The sequence below is a fragment of the Polypterus senegalus genome, chromosome 12 (genome assembly GCF_016835505.1).
Source record: "Polypterus senegalus isolate Bchr_013 chromosome 12, ASM1683550v1, whole genome shotgun sequence".
In the NCBI taxonomy this organism is placed as follows: domain Eukaryota; kingdom Metazoa; phylum Chordata; class Cladistia; order Polypteriformes; family Polypteridae; genus Polypterus; species Polypterus senegalus.
The window spans coordinates 158,684,765-158,711,950 of record NC_053165.1 but is presented as its reverse complement, the minus strand read 5'-3'; the positions used below and the strand labels follow the sequence as shown (position 1 = coordinate 158,711,950).

The 27,186-nt window shown below is 36.7% G+C and overlaps 1 protein-coding gene and 1 non-coding gene across 3 annotated transcripts in view; both read left to right on the top strand.

Annotated features, from left to right (window-relative positions):
* The window catches only part of LOC120540028 (transportin-2), a 39,671-nt gene that overhangs the window by 7,087 nt on the left and 5,398 nt on the right, over positions 1–27,186 (top strand). For both annotated transcript variants that reach the window (XM_039770477.1, XM_039770476.1), the window contains exons 5-21: positions 1,569–1,675; positions 2,553–2,686; positions 2,907–2,988; positions 5,219–5,341; positions 8,164–8,282; positions 9,141–9,201; positions 9,516–9,687; positions 10,035–10,187; positions 10,706–10,931; positions 14,268–14,439; positions 14,830–14,916; positions 15,031–15,138; positions 20,521–20,679; positions 22,742–22,829; positions 23,004–23,102; positions 24,628–24,723; positions 26,422–26,497. In XM_039770477.1, the coding sequence (XP_039626411.1) occupies positions 1,569–1,675; positions 2,553–2,686; positions 2,907–2,988; positions 5,219–5,341; positions 8,164–8,282; positions 9,141–9,201; positions 9,516–9,687; positions 10,035–10,187; positions 10,706–10,931; positions 14,268–14,439; positions 14,830–14,916; positions 15,031–15,138; positions 20,521–20,679; positions 22,742–22,829; positions 23,004–23,102; positions 24,628–24,723; positions 26,422–26,497 (2,062 nt within the window). The remainder of the gene's footprint in view (positions 1–1,568; positions 1,676–2,552; positions 2,687–2,906; positions 2,989–5,218; positions 5,342–8,163; positions 8,283–9,140; positions 9,202–9,515; positions 9,688–10,034; positions 10,188–10,705; positions 10,932–14,267; positions 14,440–14,829; positions 14,917–15,030; positions 15,139–20,520; positions 20,680–22,741; positions 22,830–23,003; positions 23,103–24,627; positions 24,724–26,421; positions 26,498–27,186) is intronic.
* LOC120541824 lies at positions 8,987–9,056 on the top strand. The gene has a single exon (XR_005636098.1). It is a non-coding gene; the product is annotated as a small nucleolar RNA SNORD41 (small nucleolar RNA).

Sequence of the window (27,186 nt, the reverse complement as noted above, 5' to 3'; positions counted from 1 at the left end):
AAGTCTGCCCAGTGTTTTATGTTACCTTTTATCTTGATCAATATTAGAAATTAATTATAGTTGAATGATTCATTTTATTATTTATTCATTGTAATTTAAAAATAAGACTATCAACTGCAAATTCAATTTTAGAAATGTGTTGCCTTTGGTGTGCTGGCAGAAAAATATTGCTTAAGAAAAATGTATCCAAAGTTTATGCGAAAAGACATTCTCCCCTCGGTGATTAATACAATGAACGAAATACCAAATTTAAGGTTGCTTAAATAGTGGCATTGGGATTTGAATTTTTGATTGCCATTACCCCCACTCCACTAGATTGGTTCAGATCCTACCTCTCAGGCCGCACTCGGTTCATTCATTTTAAAACTTTCACTTCCCAACCTGCCGATGTTACTTCAGGTGAGCTCTGTCCTGGGGCCTCTTCTCTTTTTTTTTTTTTTTTTTTATTTTCCTTATTCCCCTTGGCAATATCTTTCGTAAATATAACATTAATTTTAACTGTTACGCTGATGACACCCAGCTCTTCCTTGCTAGTAAACCCACTTCTTTTCCACCATCTTCGCTTGTTGACTGCATTGCTGAAATTAAATCCTGGTTTTCTTCACATTTTCTTAAACCATGACAAAACCGAGGTTCTCCTCATTGGTAGAAAATCATCATTATCCAAAGCCGATAACCTTTCACTTTCTATTGATAACTCTTTTGTTTCCACTTCACCTCAGGCCAAGAGTCTGAGTGTCATCCTTGATAGTACTCAGTCAATAACCTCACCAGGTCTGCTTACTTCCACCTACGTAATATTAATCACATCCACCTCTCCTTCACTCCCCATATCACTGCCATTCTTGTTCACAGTCTTGTTTTTTCTCGTCTCTGGACTATTGCAATTCACTCCTCTTTGGTCTCTCTAATAAATTTCTCCATAAGCTTCAGCTAGTCCAGAATTCTGTTGTTCGCATCATTACTCGAACCTCATCTATTCACCATATTACTCCTGTCTTGCAGCAGCTTCATTGGCTTCCAATTAAATTTCAAATTGATTTTAAAATTCTGCTATTAACCATTAAGACCATTTATAACCTCTCCCCTCCATATCTGTCCAACCTTCTTCATGTTGCCATTCCCTCCCGTAACCTTAGATCCTCTTCCTCCATCCATCTGACCACTATGGGGAGCAGAGCATTCAGCTGTTCTGGAACTCGCTACTTACTGAGCTTAGCAATATCGAATCATTTTCATCCTTCAAATGTAAACTGAAAACCCATCTGTTTAAAATGGCTTTTTCTCTGATTACAGTGGCTTTGTTTGATTTTAATTTTTATATTTTCTGTATTTTCTGATGTTTTTAAGTTTTGTTTATGATGTGTTTGTTCGGTGTCCTTGAGTGCTTAGTAAGGTGCTTTGTATAAATAGAAATAATAATAATAATACATTTTATTAAACGTGGGAATTTCTAGGCTTGCACTGTATTTGCACTCTTTTGATTTAAATGTCCTAATTTGCATATGTTTGTATGCTTTTTTTTTTTGCTTTCTACCCTCTTTAATGCACCGTCTGCTCACCTTTAGGGATCCTTATAACTACAATTGCCTCCAAGGGCGAGCTTCAGACGTGGCCGGAGTTGCTGCCCCAGTTATGTAACCTGCTGAATTCTGAAGATTATAATACTTGTGAGGTATTCCAAATGAGCTATTTGAGCATTATTTATTTTTTTTTTGTTTTTAACTGTGTGAGGTTTGACTGAAACATTAATAACTATGTAATTTAACATCTTTAGATAGATAGATACTTTATTAATCCCAAGGGGAAATTCACAATTCATTTTACGGTGTTCTGTATAACTCTTTGTATTTAATAGCTGCATTATTCAGCAGTGTGACTGATACAGTGCATTACTGCACCCACCACACGACAAACCAACTCAGGATCCAGATTAGGACCCGAGTGCGAAGCAATTGTAATTTTGCCTGTACACAGATGAGCTTTAAATTAGGATTCCGTTCAGGACCCATTCAGGCTTAACTTATCTAATACCTTTTAATATGCGCTAAAAGTAAAAACATATTTTGAAATTAAGGAGCACGTATGTGCCTGACTGCAGGAGACGGAGTACCTTCCTATCCCTGTCCTGCAGATTGCCACAAGTGACTTATCCATTCTATTTATCTGCTCCTAACAGGCTATAAATGTGCAAGTTGGCTGTCTTGAGTATGATTTATTTAAAGTCATCTTTATTATTTGTTCCATACTTTACATCAATTTCACACCTGGGTAGTACTGTAGATATGCCAATTCCTGAAATGAAGAGATTTAAAATGTTTTGATTTTTGTTATATCCTTGTCTTCATTGTGCTTCCTGTTTACGTTAGAAATTTCAACATGGTGTATCATAGAGCTGTACTATATTTTTCACATTATTGAGAAAAAAACTTGCTTTTGTGTTTGAGGTCCATTTGCTTCATCAAAATTTAGATTACATCGGTTAATTCTACCTGTAGTGCTCTTCTTGCCTTCCTGTATGTTTTTAAGCAGGGTGTCTCTTGATTTATTAGGGTGCATTTGGAGCCCTGCAGAAAATCTGTGAAGATTCATCTGAGCTTCTGGACAGTGATGCTCTGAACAGGCCTTTAAACATCATGATTCCTAAGTTCCTCCAATTCTTTAAGCACTGTAGTCCTAAGATCAGGTCAGTTTTCTGTAGAGTTTACTTCATACTGGCAAAAAGTGGAATTTTGAAAGTGCTTGCTTTTTGAATTTGTTGAGCAGTGTGAGTGGACAATTTTCAGCCACAATTAGTTTTATAAAACTTGAGCATCTGAAAGTATGTTTGCTTCTGGATCTTACGTTTTGTATTCCTCTTTTGATTACTGTGGCCGTTAGGCTTAATGTATATTTTTTTTCTTTAGGTCCCATGCCATTGCTTGTGTTAACCAGTTTATTATTGGCCGAGCACAGGCGCTGATGGACAACATTGACACTTTCATTGAGGTACATAAATGAGTTTGTTTAATCAGTTAAGCTTTCCCAAAATGCTTGCAATTAAATAATATAGAAGTTGCCGTATATCTAGCTATATATTGCCTTGGAAGGGTAATAACCTTTTGTTTTTCATCCAAAGCTTTATGGTATGCAATTTTAAGATTTCCTTGTTTACTTGATAGAGTTTGGGTGATCTGAGTATAGTGATCGAAATTCTCAGTTGTCAGTGTTTTCAGTATGTTTAAATATTTCTAACAAAATTTAACAAGTACTGATACAATCTAAAAATTGTTTCACCACGTTTTCATTGAAGTATACTTTTTTTAGCTACATCTTGGAATATGTAAGCTGCTGTGATTTTAAAAATGAAGTAAACATTCCCTCTTTTCTGGTCGCTTAACACATAAATGAAGAATGAATAATCACAAAAGTATTCGAGCTATGTCCTACTTGGACTGTTGGCACTCTTTGCATTAATATTAAAATATAACCATGTGTAAAGAATGGAGTGCAGATGTTAACAGTATCAGAACAACTCAATCCTATGTAAAAAAATGAGATGTGCTCTAAATATGCAAACAAATCAAGTGAGCAGCAAGAATTGTATGTCCATTTGCTGCATTGTAAAGAAATAAACAAAATGTTAGGCCATCATGTTATGTTCTGCTACTTGCTGCTGAAATGTAAAGATATCTGCATTTTGATTTGGTGTCGGAGAGTGGTGATAATGTGTGCCCACTGGCACTGAACAATCTCTGATCGCACAGAGGTTGCTGGGATGTACAAAGCTTCTTCGAAAGGTTAGGCATCTCTGATGCATGGTCCTTACAACAATTGTTTTGCATCTTCTGTTGGCAAACTGATCAAAAAGGATTAAGTTATAACTTTATAAAATCATAGCAAAACCACACTTCATATGCAACTCTCTTAAAACTGCAAAATGCTCTGTAGCGCCATCACTGCCTTTCACCTTGCTTGAAATTAGTTTGGTGTGCACACTTTGTGTTGTGCAGGTCTGTGTGTTTGCATCAAATGGCCGTTGATGCTGAACAGTAGACCATTATCACAAAACTGGTGGGTTCTTAAAAATCACAGTGCTCAGACATGATTATAGAGTGAATTTAAATTGAAAATCATACAGATACTGTCAAATCTTACCATGTTACATTGTAAAACTGATAACTGTTCCATGCGTACTTAATATATATCATACTGTGCATTGTTGTTAGTTCCTGAAGAAAACCGATGATCGGTTTACGCAGACATTAAACAAGCAAATTAGACAATTTTTTATTGTCAAATGTGGATCTCCCCAAATGAGTGAACACTCTCACAATTTGCTGCCAGAAGAACATATTTTTTGTTTTCTATACATCAGTTGGAATTCTCTGATTAAAATACATTATAATATTTTTGGATCTTAGAACAAAGAGAGAACAAATTAAAATGTTAAGCTGACAGCTTATATCCTTGTTGATTTTTTTACGAAATGCCTGGTTTTTATCGCCCATGATTTATATTTTGACTACAAGCAAAGTGATTTACCATATAGTGACTAGAGCATTTCAGCCATTACCTTGACTTCAATAACAAATTATATACAGTATAGGTTTATTTGAAAGGTTTTAGGAGTGACAACCTAACACCATCATTCTTGCCAGCATCAATAATTTCTTTTAAATTATATGCCTTTGTATCTTAGCACATTTCTCTGGAAATGATGGACAACATGGTATTTGATTCTTAATGATTTTAACGTGCTCATACTGTCTGATCTGGAGAAAATGTGTGCCTAATTTTATTTTTTTAAGTATTTTTAAGATTTTTCTGTGAATATCGGTGTAAATGCCACTGGGGCTGTTTTATACCAATGGCATTATGCCATCATAATACCTCACTGTGACTGCTCCTGTCTTTAGCCAAGTTAGGTTTTTTCCTTTTTAGTAATATTTGTGTGTATTTGTTCGTTTTAATTATGTATTTATTTACTTGTTTATTGAGCTTCAGTAAAAAGTCAAATTTCCTCTGTGTAGCAGAGTTGTCCAGTACTTGGAGCACTATCAGAATTGGGGTTTAATAGCCAATCATTACTCTTATTACAATGATTGTAATCATTTCTCACAGTTTATTAAGTTTAACAGTTAATTTTTTTTTTCTCTTCTTTCTTGGAAACTCTGTGAAAGCTAGAGATGATGAGAAGTTGCAATTTGTTTTCCTTTCTCTCCCATCCACATTCTAGCACTTATTTGCACTGGCTACAGATGAAGACCCTGAAGTCAGAAAAAATGTTTGTCGTGCATTAGTAATGCTGCTTGAGGTTCGCATAGATCGTCTCATACCTCACATGCACAGCATCATACAGGTGAGTTTTTTATAAAGCTGACATTTGTTAAGGTTGTATTTTGTTTGTACACATAACAGTTGATATGAGCAGGGCTGTGGAGTCGGAGTCGAGGAGTCGGAGACAATTTTGAGTACCTGGAGTCGGAGTCAGCAAAAAGTTAACCGACTCCGACTCCTACTAAATTTAAATGGGAATTAAAAAAGTAAGTTGAAATGTCCCAGTTCACAAACAGTCATAATGAACTACTTCTCTGCTGTAAGAATAAAGCCCAATGCATGCAGTGCATAATGTTACCACAAAACGAACATGTCAAGTAACCATGAAGCATGCTTTTCATTGACTGTATGCATCACTATATGGGATGTAATGCACAGGTAAGGTGCGGCACCGCTTTCCATTGTGTTGTGTTCCACTGTTACAGGGAACTGTGAACCTAGCCTAAAGCCCACTGATTTTAGATTGCATTTAAAGGGAACCTGAGGTCAGAGGAATATGGAGGCTGCCATATTTATTTCCTTTCTTTTAACTATAACTGTATTCCAAATTTAATATAGGTTTTCCAGATATTGTTTTTAGTTCATATAGTTAAGCTTTTTTTTTTGTTTTAAAAGTTAAAACTACCAAAGAATGTGGTTTGTATTTTTGAACCAATACATTTCCTGTTCCTGATTTTTATGCCTGCTATTACTATCCAGACACTTGTTTAAAAAAAAAAAATAAAATAAAATAAACAAAACCTTGTTTTCATTGTGTTTGTCTTAATCTGGCATTATAGTAGAGTGTTGGCTTCCTAGCCAGTAGTTCTGTGGTGAAATGACATGTATGTTGCCTTCCTTTCCTTCAATGGATGTAGAAAATACATTAATACATTAGCATAGTATATACATACAGAGGAGTCGGAGTCGGAAGATTTAGAAACTGAGGAGTCGGAGCATTTATCTACCGACTCCACAGCCCTGGAGTACCGTATATGCTCACGTAGTCTTGAAACCCGCAAAATCGATCATAAAAGCAGACCCCGACTTATACACCCGTTCAAAAATGCAACTTATTTATTTTTTTTTATTTTTGATACCTTCTTGCCTCCTCCAATCTCGCACCAGTTTCTCAGACACATTGAATTTTGTTGCAGCAGTGCGTTTAATTTAAAACCAGCTTCATATTTTTTTCTGATCAAACGCTCCATCGTAGATAAGGGATGCTCTAATGATAAAGGTGTGTGAGGGTGTGAAATACAAAAAACACAAATCAGTGCAAATGTCGCTTCGGAATAGTTGGGTTATTACTGTGTGGTCACGTAGGCACAATAGGGAGAGAGAGGTTAGGAGCACATGCTGATACAGCACATTGCCGCACCCCACATAGAAAAGAAAAAGGTGGTGTGCTCTGTGGTTACTCTCTCAGGAGGGCGTTGGCATATCATCCCTTGTACCAATAACGTGAGTTTTCCGCATTCGACTTATACAACCAACATTATAAAATACAAGTAACGGCGTACTGCACGATAACGTGCAGTGACTACACTTGAGCATTCCTAGTTTTCATCGTCTTTCTCTGTACATTTACCATTCGTTTGCTCAGAGGTTGATGCGCTTGCTGCTTTCTGAGCAGCTCTTCTTTTCTCCACCCTAGCGACCCACTGCTTCTCTTCTTTCGTCTGCATCTTGTCGAGTTAAAACTGATTATGTCAGTTTTTGTTTTGCAATTACTTAGTATCTTTAATTTTTCACTTAAGTTGGCACTTAAGTCTTCAATCTGCCTCAAGAATGATTAGCGAAGGTGGTAGGGAATGAGAACGGCGCCCATACGCATGTGCCGCAAGGCCGCCCTGCTGCGTGCTGCCGAGAGTTGATTCTACAATAAAGTTAAAGAGTAAACAGATAGTAGACCTCACATAGTTTGTGTACCAAATTTCAAGTCAATAGGTGAAACGGTTTTCGAGCTACAGGTGATTTAAAATCTTGGACAGACAAACAGCCAGCCACGGTAGCATATTATATAAGAAGACCAGAAGTTATACGGTAAAATCAAGTCCCGACTTGGATCTTGGCACAAGCAAAATACTCTAGCCAGTTGCATGCATTTCCTGTGACTGAGCATGTTCAGAACTGGAACAAAATGGGGTTGTTTAGAAAAAAAGAAAAAACGGTCATATATGGAAAGTGGCAACTTAAGATCCAGCTACTCCTAGGGAGAGCCTAAAGTCATTGGGCTTTGGATGTTAGAATGTGTTCAAGGTGCTATACCAGGCTGATGTGTAACTTCGTTATATATGATCATACATTTAAAGGCTTGGTGAATGTTTTCACTTAATATCATATAGAAGTTTTAATAAAATATATAGCAAACATTACATTCATTTTTTATGTTGTGCAGGTCACTTTTATCCTCCACTTTCCACATGCACACACGTTTTTCGTAGTGTATTGTGGGCTGTAGTCTAGTGCTTTCCAACGTTGCTTAAGACTGTAAGATTGTCTCCAGTCCTGCTGCTCTGTTACACATCTTGCTTAGAGTCAAATCTACCTACACCCTATACAGTATGTCCTGTAAGTGTCATTTCTGTTTTTTTGTTTGTTTTCTCACTAAAGGTGATGTACAAAAAAGTCGCTGTCAAAACTGTTGTGTCACAGGCATTGTTCTATATGATTAACGCAACTTCTTACGAATTTCAAGGTCTTTATGCAGCCGGATAGGCAACATTTTACCATAATCGCATCATTTGAAAGCCAAACATTGGGTGTCTGTTGTTCCATAGTGGGGTGTGTTTTCGGGGCAGAAGAACATCACTGATCTATGGATGTGGCTTTTATTTTTTATTTTTTTTTTTTCACCTTTAGTACATGCTTCAGAGAACACAGGATAGCGATGAGAATGTTGCCCTGGAAGCTTGTGAGTTCTGGCTCACATTAGCCGAGCAGCCGATCTGCAAGGATGTGCTGTCAGGTCACCTGGTACAGTAAGTTATCATTTTTGTTTTGCCTTTTTTCCCCCCTTTAAGTGAGTGGGCATTGGAGGGTTAGGTTTAGTAATGCTTTATAATATTGTTTAAATTTCTCCCCTGCCAAAACCCCTCGTTTTTATGATAAATTAAATGGAGCAGCCAATTTAGGATATAATAGATCGTATCCTTGAAATTTTGTTGTTGCCAGATGCACATTATGCAGTTTGTCAGCATAAAGCATTTAAATTCATTGACTTGCATATTTTGAAATTATAGAATAAATTCTTATGGAAATCCATTTACCTTTTGTTTAGTCTGGACTGTTGTCATTAAACACTAAATCTGAAGTGTTGTTGGGCAAGTTGGTGGTTCAGCCCTAGCTTATAAAGGTCTGAAAAAGGAAACAGTTTGTGGCAGCCATTTTCAGCTGTCTTCTGCCCAGACATTTCTACAAATAAATTTACCATCTGAACTGGTTGCTGGAAAAAAAAAAAGAAAATTATTTGTTTCTTGAGAATATCAGAATTCACTCTCAACACGTAATATTCATCAATTGAAAAGAGTATCTAAGCAAGGAGTTTATATATTAACAGAAATCGGGGCTAAAATCTGCATGCAGCAATCTGGGTGGTACTTTTGGTAGCCTGCAACTCTGTATCTTCTCTAAAACCCAGTACGTTAGTCTCTCCCTTTTCATTTCATTGTATTTAATCCACACTCTGGAAGTGATGTTGACCTTCAGGCTTGATGATCAGTGATTGACTTTTGTATTCATACTGTCTGATCCAGAGTTTCTTGAATACTTTTATTCAATACTGCCTTTTCCTCACTGGGGGTCTTATATCATTGGTTATTTTTGTTTGCCCTCACTAGGCTTATTCCCATCCTGGTTAATGGTATGAAGTATTCAGAGATTGATATCATTTTATTAAAGGTAACTGTTAATTTTTTTTCCCCCTCCTCCAAACCAGATTATAAAATGTAACGGTCTTTAGCCTTACTAAAATATTTGAAAATTTGCTCAGAGTATTTGTTGTGCTGAAGTTTGGTATTAAATTCCAGGTTTTGGCACAAGTGAATATTAAATGTGTTTAGAAATTGCCTTTTTATCTTCATCTTATGATTTTCTGCTTAATTCAAAACTGTAATAATATCTTATAGACAACAGAATGTGGACATATCTGGTCTGTTGTATTATTGCCCTCCTTGTACAGATCCTTAAGTATTATTTGCCTTTGTACCTAACAGGGTGATGTAGAGGAAGATGACACAGTACCTGATAGCGAGCAGGACATAAAACCACGCTTCCACAAATCGCGTACAGTCACTTTGCAGCATGAAGCAGACGGCACTGAAGAAGGCGAAGATTTTGAAGATGACGACGACGATGATGATGACACATTGTCTGACTGGAACCTACGTGAGTTGAGCTGGAAGTTGGGGTCTGGGATTTATTAGATTGGCATTGTGGCTAAAGAATAACAATTTTCCTGCTGCTCAGCAAAAGGTTTAAAATAGGTTATTGGCAGTTGGCTGCTTTATACTTTGTTGAGCCTTTACTTTGTAGCCCTCCAGTTATTCTGGTCTTGTTTTATCTAGTGCTATTTTACTATGTCAGATACGTTATGGCAAACATTTTAAGCAAGTTCAGAGAGTGACCACCACAGTGGCCCTGGTGGATTTTAGCATTTATACGGTGTGACTTTTTTCATTTTTCTAACTTCATATCTATAAAAAGTACGAAGTTAACCACTTATTTTCCAACAGGAAAATGCTCTGCAGCAGCTCTTGATGTTCTTGCCAATGTTTTTCGAGATGACCTGCTGCCACATCTCCTCCCTCTTCTGAAAGGGCTGTTGTTTCATCCAGACTGGGTGATCAAGGAATCGGGTATTCTTGTACTAGGAGCTATTGCAGAAGGTAAGCTGGTCTGAGTCCTAGATACAACTGGCTCAAATTGAGTTATTTGTCACTTTGTACTTGGGCTCTTCTCACTTGTCGACAAGACCAGAAAGAAATGTTTACTTCACAGCGTAAATAAGTTGGGGTTTGAATCTGTGCTCTTATTTATTTTAGATTTATACATTAGGATTGAATTAAAACTGCATCACACTATTGATTAATGAAAAAGTATTGGTATACACCGAACACTTTTTGTAAAATCGTAATCGAGAATAAAAAGATGACAGCGTGTCTTAAATTGTACCTGTGGAAACAACAGAGTATCCCTAGTCGTAGGTAATTCAGGGCAGAAAGAGTAGGGCTACTTTGTTCCATTGTTTGACACTACCGTGATGCACAGTGTATTCAGACATGAAGCTATTGAACATTTGTTGTGCGAGAATGTTTTACTGTTTCATCTAAAAACAGAAAAGATGAATCAGGAGGGAGCAGTTTGTTCTTTAGTCTTATTTTTTTATTTATTTTTTTTGTTGCAGGTTGCATGCAGGGCATGGTGCCATTCCTGCCTGAGCTGATACCACACTTAATTCAGTGCCTGTCTGATAAGAAAGCTCTGGTGCGTTCCATTGCCTGCTGGACTCTCAGTCGCTATGCTCATTGGGTGGTGAGCCAACCTCCAGATAACTACCTGAAACCCCTAATGACTGAGCTACTCAAAAGGATCTTAGATGGCAACAAAAGGGTGCAAGAAGCAGCTTGCAGGTAGGTTTTCTAGTAGTGAAGTGTGTGTTTTAAGTTTGCTTCGGGTTTTTCGATCGTATGTACATAGCACATTAAGATATTTTAGTTGCAGATCTAACATAGATGTTTAACAGTAGTGTAATATAAGCAGGCAATAAATTAAACACAACATTAGACAACAAATTTTAAGATATGCACATCACTTATGATGTTGCCAGTACAAGGTGCTCTTATTACCTGAGAGGAACAATTGTTCATAAATCCTATTAGTGTGAGCTTTAATGGCCTGGTACTGTTAGCCAGTAGAGAATGGGGAGAGACATGACCGGAGGATATCTCAGGCCTTTAATAATGCTATTTGCCCTACTAAAGCAGTGTTTTACACTTGTCACAGAAGTGGAGTTATGCACCAATAATATTCAGTGCAGACTTTGCCATATTCTTGTTTGTTTTGTGTTACGGTGCTGTGTAAGGTATCTTACCAAATGTAAACAGCTGCTTTTCACTTGTAAAACTTGCTAACCATAGCTCTGAGTTTTCCAGAGATGTCTAAAGAAATAAAGGCATTGGCAAGCCACATTGTCATCAGGGATGCAGACACCAAGGAATTTAAAACTTCAAATCCTTTCCATAGCCCTCCATGCCAATATAAAGGTGACGACTGACTGCTTCCTGAAGTCTATGGGTAGCTCTTTCATTTTGCTCATATTAATTATGATGTGTTCAGCAAAACTGATGGAACTACAGCTGTGTTTTGCCACTTGGTCATTTGTGATCCAATGTGTAAAGCCCTGTGCTTGGCACACTACCCTGTGAGGTGCCTATTTCGAGGATCAATGTGGAGGAAGTGATGCTGTCAATCTACTAATTCTGCAGATGCTGATCAATCTTTGGAATAATAGTGTTAAATAAATGCTGGAACAACAAGAATTTGGTTTAATGGTAGTTATAGATGTACCAGGTTCAGGTCTGACATAAATTCTGGTTTGAATTTCCAAGGCAGCATTTGAAAAATATTCAAGTTCCTCCCCGGTAACACATTCTATATCAGGGGTCCTCAATCACAGTCCTGGAGGGTCGCAGTGCCTGCAGGTTTTTATTCCAACAAGTTTCCTAATTAGAAAGCAGTCCATGCTGACAATGAAACTTGGCATTGAACTATTTAGCTTGTTAATGCTTGCAGTTTTAATTGCACTGTAGAGTTTCCTTCTGTGAGAACATTATCCATGTGTTTTGTGGACCAGAATAGATTTAAAATTAATGGTCCTTCCAATTCCCCTCTCATTCATTTCTAAACATTTTTTATTACAGATACTTCTTAGTAACCACATTAGCACGAGGGCTGCTGGTTTATTGGTTATCTGCATCTCGTTATTAACTAATGTCTGATTAAGAAAACGGGCAACAATTACAACTTAAATGCAGCTGCTAAAATCTAAAATAGGAAATTAAGATATTTGAATGGTTACAGGCAAGAAAACTAAAGTTAAGCCCAAAAACCTTATTGCTTTAGTTGTAAATTAAAGGGTTCTAATTAAGAAATGGGTTAAAGTGAAAACCTGCAGCCATAACAGACCTCCAGGACTGTAATCGATGACCTCTGATCTACAAAGTAACTAAAATTTGTCTTTGATGAATAAAGGCACTAACAAGGTTTAAACGAGTTTAAACACCAGCTTTCATTATCAGCAAGGACTGAGTTCTGATTAGGACACTGGCTGGAATGAAAATCCGTAGCCACCGCGGCCCTTCAGGACTGTGATTGAGGACCCCTTTTTTATATGGTCATTTGTTTGTTTATTGACACGAGTTGAACAATCATTCACAATAAGGTAATAACACTTAACTGTAATTTGTTTTATTAGGCATGCCTAACTTGGTGGTATTTCTTAATATTTTAATACCAATATGAAAACCAATCTGTCTATTAAAAAACAAAAACTTAAGACGAGACTTTTTTCCTGTGACAAAACGTGATCTTTTGAAAGGAGACAGAGACCCATTCATGTCCTGCAAGATGGGCAAGTCATGTCATACTTAAAACCTTTGGAAGCAAGTCCCGTGATACAAAAGCAGAGCAGGTTAGAGATAACGGAAGTAGGAAAATTCGAAAGTCTCAAAAAGATGAGAGTAAAAATCACATTAGTGCAAACAAACTGAAAATGTTTCTCGGTGAAGTAACAGAACAGTGAAAAGAGATTGAATAGTGTTTGAGGATGTCTGGGGCAGAAGAGAGACCAGGCAGTGACTAAAATGTTTGAAGCGCCGCATAAAATGCAGATCGCATGGCACGGGAGCAGCAGCAAGCTAGCAGCTGATTGAGCAAAGAGGAGGTTAAAATCAATCAATCAATCAACATTTATTTATATAGCACATATTCATACAAAAAAAATGTAGCTCAAAGTGCTTTACAAAATGAATAGAAAAATAGAAGACACAATAAAAGATAAACATAAGTCAACATTAATTAAAATAGAATAAGAGTAAGGTCCGATGGCCAGGGTGGACAGAAAAAACAAAAAAAAAACTCCAAAGGCTGGAGAAAAAAAAAAACCAACTGTTATTTGTATTCCATTGTATCACCATTAAACAGGGGTTTCGGAGGAACGGCAGCGTCTCCTTCCCCTCTTCACAATGGCGTGTTGTGTGGAATGGGTGAGTGAAGCATTAAAAAATATTCTGTGGAAAAATGAGGACGTATTGTCCCTTTTCTCTAGCCTGTTAATTCAGGTTAATTTTCCTAAATCAAAACATGTCTGTGGTCTGCGTGAAGACAAGTGTATCTGCTTTACAGTCAGTTCTGCTGTGGAAAACCCCTTCAATGAGTGCATGGATGTAGTGGGCATGTCATATAACCGCTCTTGCTAGTTGCACCTGCTGATGATACTTCAACTCTTGACACAGTTGATAGGTTGCTTGCCCTGTTCAGCTGTGTTTGTGAGGAGTGTTGTTTGCTGTGCCAATCTGTTGGTCCAATAGTGTTGTGTGGTGGAAAGATTAGCAGTCGATATTGACGACTGCGTTGTCGCTCATTTTTTTTAAGAAGTTCCACTCAGGCCACAGCAGTCTTTCTTTCTCCCCCATGTTGCTTCTTTTTAAACTACTCTCTTCTAGTAGATTAATGGATTTTAATATTAGGGACCACATAGTTAGAATATATAAAACTAATTTGAGTTTGAAAAATAAATAAAATGCTAATGTACTATTTAATTAAAATCTAACTTGATTTACAAAGTGGAAGGTTGTTGGTTTTCTTTGATCCAATTAAGGTGTGATGCTGTGAATTTTGGTACTTTAAGGAGACACTAAGGAAACAAATTATTTTCTGATTTGTGGTGTTGTATGTTTTTTGTACAGTGCTTTTGCCACATTAGAAGAGGAAGCCTGTACTGAGCTAGTCCCCTACCTGAGCTACATCCTAGACACTTTGGTGTTCGCGTTTGGGAAGTACCAGCACAAGAATCTGCTCATACTGTATGATGCCATTGGTACTCTGGCAGACTCCGTAGGTCATCATCTTAACCAACCTGTGAGTACCTCCACCCTTTAATTGACTCGTGGTTAGCCTGAGTTTAGCATTAGTTTACTCTTCTTTTTCCTCTTGTCGTCTTAATAATTTGTAATTCATGTACTACTCTTTAATTGTTTTTTCACTATATCTTAATGTTTGTTCTGTATTACAGCACTAAATTTGAAATTGGTGTTTTCTAGTGCATTAGAGTGTTTTATGATATACTGTATTCCATGCAAGAATGGCTGTGGGGAGGGAATCATTTTTTTTTTCGTAGAAAAAATATTCAAATAGCTATCTGAAGAACACGTGTAAATCTTTGTGACATGCTTTTATCCAGTTGATTAAAACCTACAACTACTTTGTTTGGGTTTCTTGAATTTTAGTTTTCAGTTTCTTTTCCCCTAGGAATATATTCAGAAACTAATGCCTCCTCTAATTCAAAAGTGGAATGAACTGAAAGATGAGGATAAAGACTTGTTCCCTTTGTTAGAGGTATGAAAGCCTGCTCTTGACTTTGTCATATTCTGTGTATGATGCTTTTATCGCGAAACCTTTTTTAAATCAACTCTGTCTCAATGGTTCTGTATAACTTTTATCTTTTGTTAGTGCTTGTCATCTGTAGCTACTGCCCTCCAGAGTGGATTCTTACCCTACTGTGAGCCAGTCTATCAGCGCTGTGTTACACTGGTGCAAAAGACATTGGCCCAAGCAATGGTTTGTGCTTCCTTTATTCATTCAAAATAGAGCATACCTTGTATTCTTTTATATTTCTTTTTTACTCATCACATTAGATGGTAACATTACTGTATATGCTGTTGCTGCATGTGGATTTATAGTTGCTAACAGTTTTTGACATTGTTCTTTCTTGCATAGTTCCCCCTTTTTTTTTTTTTTTCTGTTTCTTCGCTGCAATTTCGCAAGGACAACTAACTTCGTTCTCCATCTTGCAAAGGAAGTCGCCATTTTTGCATGTTTGGGGGCAGGTAGTACACTGAGCAGGGATGCCTTTTGCTTTCTTCACTATTTCAAATAATTCTTCCATTATCTGTCAAATTAAATGATGAGTTAAAAGTTGGGAGAATGTTTTGTATGCTGTTGCTGCAAGTGTCCTGTTTCTGTATACAGAGCTCGTTTGGAATAGTGGATTGGCAGTTCAGTGTCATAAGCAGCTGTTGGACCTCAGACTGGTACCAAAGCGGTTCAGACACAAATAATAAGATAACTCTGAATGAACCTGCCTTAATCCAGGCACTATGGTGCACTACTTCCCTCTCGATGGCCATGAAATCCAGATCATGTCTAATTTTGGTCATTTTCAACTTTTGAAATTCACAAAACTGTTTTATCACATTATGGAAGAATGGGGTTGGGGATTGAAACGAAAACTGACGTTTACTTGAAAATCGCCTAATGCTGTTCCCGTGCTGGTTTACAGTGTGGGTTGTTAGTGGCTGTCCAGTGCCACTGTACTGCATAAGTGTTTTTAACCCTGGATTGTGAAATGATTTTCTGATCTTCTCTAAGGCAGTAATATGGCGCCATTGGCATCCTATTAGACTTGAGCACAGTTTTTAATACTCTTTATCATAGCATTCTTTTATCTGGTTGAAATATTTGTTTGGTCTGTCAGGTACTGTTCTTAGTTGGTTTACTAATTATTAATAATGCTGGATGACAGCACAATATAGATAATTGAGTAGTTTAATCTCCGTAATGATAATTACTGGTAGGTTCTTTTTTTCTATATAACCTTTTCAGTCTAGTAGGCTGTATGGGACATTTTAGATCCACTTACTGGTTTTGTAAAGGTTTTATTCTGCCCATTTAAGTATATTTAAAAGGGTCATGTTGCAGTCTTTTTTTACTTCCTGTGAAGTATTATTGGACCCTGCAAGATCCATGGGGTTTTAGCTGGAATAACAACAACATTTATTTCTATAGCACATTTTCATACAAGTAATTTGCTTAAAGTGCTTTGCATGATGAAGAAAAGAGGGAAAAAAAAGACAAAGTAAAAATTCAAATTAGACAACACTAACATTGAATAAGAGTAAGGTCCGATGGCCAGGGAGGACAGAAAAAACAAATAAAAAAAAAAAACTCCAAGCGGCTGGAGAGAAAAAATAAAATCTGCAGGGGTTCCAGGCCACGAGACCACCCAGCGCCCTCTGGGTGTTCTACCTAACCTAAATGAAACACTCCTCTTTGTACTTAGGGTTCTCATGGAAGGACTTGATGATGATGATGGTCATGCAGACTTCTGGCTTTTAATCCATCAATGTAGGAACATCACGGTGCTCTGATTAGGTGGTGGTGGCGCAGGTCACCACCACAGAAAACATGCATCTAAATATCATTCATGTGCTTTGTAAACTTGATCAAGCACTTCTGCTTTGTTGATGTAAAACAGTGAATGAGTTGCAATCGTGTCTGTGCAAACTTAGGGAAAATGTTTAAACCAGCAGTTTTTAACTGAAGGAATGAATTTGTTTGGGGGTAAATGTATCTGAAGTTTAGCTTCATCTTTGATCCTCACACTAAGGTCAATATAATATATATAATAATATATTTTCTATGTTAATTAATGTTGACTTATTTTTATTTTTTATTGTGTCTTCTATTTTTCTATTCGTTTTGTAAAGCACTTTGAGCTACATTTTTTGTATGAATATGTGCTATATAAATAAATGTTGGTTGATTGATTGAATTCTGTGTCAAAGTTCAGATATGGCATGTTTATACAGTACAGTGAGATTCTTACAGTACTGCATGTGAAGGGTGTGTAATCGATGAATATAGGGCTCGCCAATATGGTGCAAAATCCATTTTGAATATGTTTTCTATATATCTATATATCTCTTTCTATATATCTATATATATCTATATCTATATATATATCTATATCTATATATATCTGTATCTATCTCTATAAAATATTGCTCTACTTTCCCCTATTATTAATATATAGCCTTAGAATGGCTAATCTCATAGACTTACCACTGTATATAACTTATCCCCACCTTCCCTTCTATATCTCTAACCTCAGGCAATTGGATGTAGTGAAAAGACAAGCAGGAGTGAAGTTGCACATAAAATGTATTATTGATAATATTCATAAATAATAACAAAATGCAAAGTACATTTGAATATTGGCAACCAAACAACCTGATTAAATGGTGATGTGTAATTCAGGTGACACACAGACTTGTAGTTACTTCAAATGTCTCTAGTTAAGGCATCATTGGTGCTCAGCTTTCAGCCACATGTCTGTTCAAAATGGCTGAAGCTGTGCTCCTGATTGTGTTGTCTTCAGTTCATGGTGTGATGGTCGTCTTCAGTTGTTAGCAACGGAAAGATACTTCTACATCATCACAGGTTAGCAAGAGAGATGCTTCTTCATCATATGTTGGTTAGAGAGAGAGAATGTGGTTGAGCAAGCAAATTTATAGGTTTTCTGCCCAACTCCCTACAGCCAATATGATATCATGGTACTTAAAGGCCTCTGAGACAAGCCAATTCCAAACAGCCATATCTCAGACCAATGGGGGGAAATAGTACACCTTAACACCTGCAACGCCCCAAGACCATATATTAAGCTAACATCCCTTTGTGTGGGGGATGTTTAGCAAAGAAATACTCATCATAGTGGTTTAAGACTCATCTCCCCCAAATCCTGTCGTAAAATTACAAAGAAAAGTCATAAACGTGGAAAACGAATGCCTCTCACCAAAGTAACACTAAATTACATTGCTTCGCCTAGATTACAAAAAAGACGTACAAAACATTTATCAAGTTATATGCAAAATCTCACATCACAACAGAATAATAAAGGTAACGTAACTTTTTTTTTATGTCAGTAACATATTTTTTTTTTAACTGAGTACAAGGCTAGAGTTGTATGTTGTTAATGCCTTTATTTAATTAGGTTATTAACTGTTCAACAATTGTGTGTTCCCTTAGTATTTCTGTAGTTTCACAATGAACTCCAGTAGAGTCAAAAAAAATTTTAAGTGCATTCTTGTTTTGCAGAACGGAAACACAGACGTGAGAACGTGAACTTAAGGAAACCTGTTATATCCAATCAGTAATGTAATCCATTCCAAGCATTGCTTAGTGTGAACATTTATAAACGGGGATGCAGTGCACAAACTCTTGTTGTTCTTCACACTGCAGATTATGTGCCAAAAATAAGATTATCGACAGTCTCTGGATTGAGTGCAGAATTGTGACAGTCAGTTATGGTCTGCCACCAGTGCTGCATGGCCTCCCTGAAGGTGCACGTGGTAGCAGGTGTGCTCTAGTCCAGGGGTCTCCAACCTCTTTTCCACTGAGAGCTACTTTTACAAAGTGAAAATGGCTGAGAGCTACTCATGTTTTCTAACGTTTATTCTCATATCTTATTTCAACCCAAACAAGCTGAATAAGCTTGTTTTATTTTATTTTTTTATTATACTTTATTAATCCCAAAGGAAATTACCTGAACATTTACAAAATGTTGGCGTCCACAACTCACATTTTGCATTAAAATATCACAAAAAAATATTTAGCTCACCTGTATGTGCATGTTGTACGTCTGTATGCATTTTCTCGTGTATCTCACACTATTGAATTAAAACATGAATGCTATCAAAACAAAACGATGCAATTCCAAATACACAGATGTGACTTCATTTGTGATTTTGTCACATGCCACTGTGTCACTTTATTCACGTGTCCAGTTGCATGTGTAATGTGTTTTTTAGTTCGTCAGATGATTGGCACTGAGGTGTATGGTGGAGTGGAGCCACTGAGGTTCACTCTTATGTGTCATTTAAATGTTCGTCTGTCAGTCTTGTTCTGAACTTTGACTTCATGACATTCACGTCAGACTCACAGAGGTATGGAGACCCAAACACAGCAGACATTTTCAGAGCTGCTTGGTGAAGATTCTTATAGTTATCTGGTTCTACTAAGCTCCAGAAATGCTGAGAGTGCTGTTGAGACTTTAACTGTACATCGTTATGAAGGTTTACTTATATAAAATAAAATCCACTGTATGTCTGTCCTTTTTTCACGAGAGATCTACTTCATGGATTTAGATTGGGATTTTTTCTATAATTCGCTTGAACATTCCGGTTGATTTTGCAACTTGTCTCATTTAGCTATGTATCAGAGTTTGCTGGTGGTGCCGATCTATTTGGATGAATCCGGGCCGAGTAGCGGGGCCTTCCTCACTCACTCACCAGCTTCAGGGCGTGGTCCTTAACTCCGCTTAGCTAGCGAACGAGAGAACAATTTAATTCAACTTTGTTTGATATTTAAAATAGTGTTACTTAGGTCTTGGTGACTGAGTCTGGATATTCTCTTAAGTGTCACTTTGAAAAGATAGATTGCAATTCAGATTATGGATCGTGATTTTGTGTTAAAAGGATCGTGATATGATTTTTTTGGAAAGATTGCCCGCCCCTAATTTGACTAATCAGGTTTTCAAATTTAGTTAGCATTCATTAAACCTTTCGCGAGCTACTTGGAAAGGGATGGTCAGCTACCGGTAGCTCGCGAGGAGCGTGTTGGAGACCCCTGCTCTAGTATTTAATTGGCCTTTCTGGGCATTTATTTATATGACTGTTCAATTTGGAACTCTAATTTATTACCTGATTTCAATACATAAAATAAATGCATTTAGGAGCATTGTTGTACCAGATAGTGTTTCCTTTGCTTTTTATTTTAATAGAGAAAGAATCTAATCTTTAAATTCTATTTGTGTTGCTTAAGGTGCAACTAGGATGGCTCACCTTTGCATGATTGCTGCACTCACTCAATTATAGAATGAATTTCATCATTAGAAGATGTTACCTTTTTCTTTTTGACTGATGCATTCCCTGATTGAGTGAAGGTCGGTTATTTATGTCATGTGTCAGTATGACACTTTGGAGGAATCACACCTCTCAGGTGACCTGGGAGCCTTTGGAAATTTCCCCCAAAGCACCTGTCAAGGACTGCATGCCCTATTTTCCTAGGCTTAGCCTAACCCTCACTAGGTTATATATGTGAAGAGTAAAGAGGTATCAGTGTTGTTTTGTTTGAATTAAGATATATCTTCATTTCCCTTTTTAGATGTACAATCAACATCCAGACCAGTATGAAGCTCCTGACAAGGATTTCATGATTGTAGCATTGGATCTTTTAAGTGGGCTTGCAGAGGGGCTCGGCTTACATGTGGAACAGCTGGTGGCACGAAGCAATATAATGACTCTACTTTTTCAGTGCATGCAGGTGAGTTCGCATCTGGTGGATCAGGGATATGTTACAAGGCTTTTCTGTATAACAAAAAAGATTAAAGTAAGTAAAGATGGTGTAAACTACCCAGCAAAACTTAATTATTTTTGGAAAAGCTCCAAAGGAAACAACCTGAAATAATTATATTCTTTTTAGATGGTTCCATAGATTTTCACTTTTTATAAATACTTATTTAACTGTCAGAATTTGTCGTGACTGTAAGCTGTTGTGTGGAGTATAAAGTTAGGTGGATTTAGCATATTCTTCAAAATGGTTGTTAATATTTCCATCAAACTAGGAAGTTACTAGAAGCCACAACCAAATTTTAAATGCACAAGTTGAAAACATGCCAATAGTTATGTTTCCTTTATTGTAAAGAGCAGCTTTAGGATTGAAAGAAGTATAGTGGTACCTTGGTATACATCCGCTTTGGAATAAGTCCAACTTGGTATACGTCCTGTTTGGACACGAAAAATTTTGCTTGGTATACGACCTTTGTTCGGTATACAACTCGCGTGCTGGAACATCGTGCGCTACCCTTGTTTACCTCTCTCGAGACAAAGCCATGACTGCCCACGAGCATCAGTACGCCAGCTGCTAGCGTTAAGTGATCAACCTGCGCTATAACTCTGTGTGAATTTTCACGTGATTTTGTGTTTTTTCGTGTAAATTTGAATTGCTTGTTGAAAAGTATGTAGGTGGCATGCGCATCTGGGACTTGGCTGCTGCATACCGTTTGCCGAGAACGACGGTATCTTCGATTGTGAAAAACAAAGACATTTAAAAAGTAAAGTGAGATTCGATTTTAATTTATTTCATCTAATTGATTTTGTATTTATGTATTTTAGTATTAAGCACTGTTTAAATTATTTTATACAACCCCATCAATGTATAATGTGCCAATAACAATAGGATTTGTTTTCATGGGAAATGATTAATCATTTTCCCTTAATTTCTTATGGGAAAATTTTGTTTGGTATAAGTCAAAGGATCTGGAGCGGATTAAGGACATATACTGAGGTACCACTGTATTTGTTTTTTTATGAGTAAAATTACAAAGCACGCTGACTAGATCAGAAGTCGCCAAGTCCGGTCCTGGAGGACACCCGTGGCTACAGATTTTCATTCTAACCCTTTTTAATTGAGTGCCTTGTTTGTGCTGTTAATTAACTTCTTTTCATTTCAATTGACTCGTTTTTTAAGATTTGTTCCGATGAATTTCTTAATTTCTTTTCTTAAATGACACCCAAACAGAAATGACACGTGAAGTGAGGGAGCCAACAGAAGACCAACTAAGTCAGGGCCTTCAAACGCCAACCAATTTCACTTCAGCCAGCTGCTTAATGAGGCGCCGATTCCTGTCATTAATTAAACCAGTTCTTTCATTTCATGGCTTGTTGCTGCTCTTGTGGTACATTAGCAGACATTTCCGAAATTGTTGATTTGCTCTTTCTAAGAGCTCTATTAATGTTTTGGGGACCTGAGCAGATCGACATTCCTGAGACCTTCATCTTTCTTTATTCTCAGATATTGTATGATCGACACCAGTTGCTTCGGTTCATTTTGTACCTCACTATTGTTTGGCTGCTTATTAAGGAAAAAGAAACATTTAAGGGTTCGGAGTCTTGAGGAGCAAATCAATTAAAATGAATTCAAAACAAGTTAATTAGCAGCAAAAACAGGACACTAATTCAGGAAAGGGTTAGAATGAAAACCTGCAGCCACGGTGGTCCTCCAGGATTGGAGTTGGTGACCCCTGGGCTAGATTACCTCATACATTTCAGCGTTACCTGTTAGTTTTAATGCAAATTTTGATACTTGTCAGAAAACAGGCAATCCTAGGAGCAAATGGAAAATTAGGGTTTTGTGACACGGATCGAAACGCAGTAGTGAGTGAGACGGGGATTTTTTTCATTTAGTAAAATCAGTATTGACTAGCTAGCTGACTTCTAATTTTTTATTTTTCTTAGTTTCATTTCTTAAGTGAATTGCTTCACCTAGTGACATCTGACAGCAAAACTGGTAAAGAAAGTAATTTTTGTCTTTTTTTTTTTTTAAGGACACAATGCCAGAGGTCCGACAGAGCTCTTTTGCTTTGCTTGGAGATCTTACCAAGGCTTGCTTCCCCCATGTCAAGCCCTGCATAGGTAAGAGCAAATCTCTCTCTAAAGTTATTTGGAATGCATTGTTATTACCTTTGCCATTTCTTCAGAATTTTCAGCAAAGAATTGATAGAAGCCTTTAATAGTGTACAGAATATTTTGAGACCATGAATTGATTAATTTTCAAGTTTGAATTGTGTCCTTATTTTTCCTCTCTAGCTGAATTCATGCCCATCCTTGGTACAAACTTGAACCCTGAGTTCATCTCTGTGTGCAACAATGCAACATGGGCTATTGGGGAGATATGTATGCAGATGGGTAAGTGTATCGTTTGTGATGGTTTTTCATAGCACGTTCTGCAGACAAAATAATTCCTAAATTGGGTTAAAAACGTTTTATTTTTATTGCATGCACAGTAGGTGAATTCTGACATTAGTTGCTCTGAACCGCAAAAAAACAATGTAAGCTGAGTCCCCATTTAGAAGATTGCGTTACCAACGATACTTTGCAATTGTACTGGGACATTCTTTCTCTTTTTAGCGCTTCCTCTGCCATCCTTATGATGTCAGAGACGTGACGGTGGTGCTGATATTTGCATGTATTTGCCGCCTTTAACTATTCTGTTTTATACTGCCTGAATCCCATTCTAGCCCAAACCTGTTTTGAGTGAGAAATGTTTAATGGCTTCTGTAACCATGAAGCTTTTGAGATTTCAGGGCTATAATAACACATAAGGGTTTTAAAAGACTGGATTTCCACACAGTATAAAGAACTTTGGGGCTTAAAATAGTACAAGAGTACATCTTTATAATAATAGACATTACAGATCATTTTAATTATAACATTAACTGTACCTTGTGTGGCTGTAATGAGTTCACAGACTAAATGGAGTGTGACTTGCATTTTTCACACATCTGCTATATGATGAACACTTCCAAATAATTTCTTCACATAAAGAATAGCTACATGGTTGTGTTTCATAGATTGCTCCTCAAAACCATGCTTTTCTGAATTTCTCATTATTTATTAAATAATTACTCATGGACTACTTAGTTACTACTTTTAGAGCAACTCTCCTTATGTAAGCACAGACGAAAAATTGAGAAAGGCCGAACAGCTTTTGGCACGCCGCTGTGGGAGGAGCTACATTTCATTGTTGAAAATGACTTGGAACGTTCCCTTTGTCTGTGATTTTCAAGAATTTGATACGCTAAATCAGTATTGTATCTCCCCGTGTGTAAAATTATAGATTTTGATCTTTTTTCCCTCCTATATGCTACTTTTTCACTTAAATATATCTTGCAAAATTGACAATGAGTTATATGACCACAAGATATTAAACGTTTATTAGAATAAAAAAATCCATCTGTGCTGTTCACCTGACAGAACTTAAGGTTCGCACTGTTTAAAGGCATTTTAGCTTAATACCTAATGTCTTTTATGTTTACTGTCAGTCTGCTTCATTCACTTTGGTCTTTCCAAGCACACCTGATAAAATGGCCCTTGTAAATGACAGCAGCGTTTAACCGAAAAAACACAAACAAAAACTTCAGTTGTAATGAATGAGATGTTAAAGGAAGTTAGGCTTTTTTATTTTAATATTGGTAACTGAACATTTATTATTCTTTGACGCTTCATTTATCTTTATAAGAGAACTTTTTTTTTTTTGTAAAAACTATTGAGTATTCATTTTCTTGTATGTGATTTCTATTGCTTTGTTAATGTGTTTATTGAACTGTAAAGTGTCCTTGAGTGTATGAAAGGTGCTACATAAATAAAACATTATTATTATTATTATTATTTAATAGTGTTATTTTTGTGGGTTTTTTTTTTTTTAATTTAGGACCAGAAATGCAGCCATATGTTCAGCTGGTTTTAAATAACCTTGTTGAAATCATTAATAGGCCAAATACACCTAAGACACTGCTTGAAAACACAGGTAAGTAAGATGGTTAGAGATTTTGGGTTTTACTTTAACTTTCAAACACTGTAGTTTCCCATATAGCAAGTGAGATTTGATTGTAATTGTTACTTTGGTACATTTGGATGATGGGACAATCCCAAAATGTTAATTGTAGTAGAAGTGTTACATTTTATGGCACTGACTTTGTTTTGTCATCCTGGTCAGGCTGTTTTCTTCCCTAATATATGGTAACGTGATCAGCAAATGTACCAATTTTTAATTCTTGCTTTCACTTTCCATGCCAATACTTTACAAATAATTGTTCCACCTATACTTTAAGTAGCTCTCTGTTGAAAAGTATTCACCATAGGTATTGATTATCACATATTGCACTCTGCCACATAAAATCTGTGCACTGGAAGTTGAATTAGTGAGTGCATATCTTTAAAATATAAAGAAAGAAGCGTTCTTTCATATACAGTATATCAAATCTTATCGAGTGTAAACATTTGTTGTAGTGAACATTTATAACTGTGAATGGACAGACTATCCATGCTATCTGAGTTAACATAAAGTTTCCAATAAAAAATAACAGTAATGCACAGTTTTTTGGAGTTAATGTCAATCTTTGACTAGCATGTTACACCCAAGCAAAGGGACTTTATTACTGTTGAAGCTCCTACTGAATAGTTATCAAATTCAATCATATTAGATTCAACATACATAAGACTCTGACGTGCAGTGGCTTACAGTGCTACTTGTTTTATAATCTTTTTTGATGATGCGGTTTCCTTTGGAGGCACTAGCTCTCCGGAAATGTGTTCTTTTGAAATTGCGTCATGTTAAGTAACCTAGAAATATGATATAAAAGGCGATATCCCTCCCATAGTAATTACGGCGGTACAAAATTCACGAGAGGAAAAGATATACTTTAGCTGTCTTTACTGACGATTTTACGTAGTTACAGACAGGAAGCTTATTACAGACTCTATCAAGGTTGGATCTTGATCTATGCAGTCTGCCATCTTTTGTCACAACGCTGAAAGGATTTTCCGGACAGATGACATAATCTTCCGTCCGAAAGCTTAAAAGTGTATTGGCAGTAGGTCCATCCTTATATACTGGTTGCTCCACGTGCAGGCTCTTTCTCTGGTCTCTAAACAAGGACAGAAAAGGACTCAACTCCACCTCCAAAAAATACAGTAATAGCACAATGCCTACTTGCAGTTCTCATTCTCCCAACGAGGAAAGAAGATTTTGTGCTGACAGAGGACAGAACTATACTATTCTGTCTTTTAGGCTGACTATACAATCCTCCAGTTTGGCTATCTAGTCCTATGCTTGGCTGGCAATTCTAAATGCTGAGCCCCTGTGTACCATACTTGGTCTGCCTGTATGAATGAAACCAGAACAGTGTGCACAGAGACAGTGGCATTAAACTTCATATTATGACAAACATATTATAACAGATTCCTTCAGTGGAAGACCCATTTTAAAGTAAAGATTTTTGTGTTTTGTCATTGGTATTTTAAGCAGTAGACATTCATTTGATAACATGCTTTTTAAAGCTAAAGTTACTGGGTGCTTAGTCTTCTCAGCTATACACATGCAAAAAAAATTAAACCTTGTCGTTTGTAAGCTATACCTTATATGTGTCATTATGACTTGTTAGTATGCACTAAAGGAGCCTTTGTCTATGTGCTGAATGTTTTTTCTTTTCTTTGTGTATTTCAGCAATCACCATTGGAAGGCTTGGCTATGTGTGCCCTCAAGAGGTTGCCCCTATGCTGCAGCAGTTCATCAGACCCTGGTGTGTAATTAGGCTTCCAAACAAGTACTGAAGCCTTTCTTTTCGTTAGTTTTTAACTTTTGGCAAAAATGAGATAAATATGCCATGGATATAAAATGCTAGTATGTTGGACAATGTAGAAAATGTAATGATATTATGTCAACACAAGGAAAGATGAGTTAAATGCCTTATCCAGAGACAAATCAGTGTTGTACCGCCCCACAAAGGGAATGCAATAATGCAGTGGATGTATTTAATGAATACTTTGTGTATTAATGTATTAATTACATTCTAAATAGTAGTTTTTATAGACTTCATTTATTCATCCCATGTGGAAATTCAAATGTATATACAGCAGCAGAAACATTAACAAAATACAGACTCACAGTACAAATAATACAGCCAATCAATTGATTGATGAGTAGATACAATTATCTTAAGTGTTATTCTAAAGTTTGTTTCTGTCCACGATGCAAGTGGTTATTATAGTATGGGTGTTGCTCTGCTTCTTTGTATTCTTTCATGTTTTTTTTGCATGTGCTAAATGATCAAAGTTTAAGGCTTTTAGGCAACATTAGAACAGGTTTATTAATTTAAAGTTGCACATATAAATAAAAAAAAATAAAAATCAAGTTTTCCAAAAGAGGTTAACTGTGAGATCACCATGTTAATGCGAATAGCATTTATCTGCATGTTTTGTACTAACATTT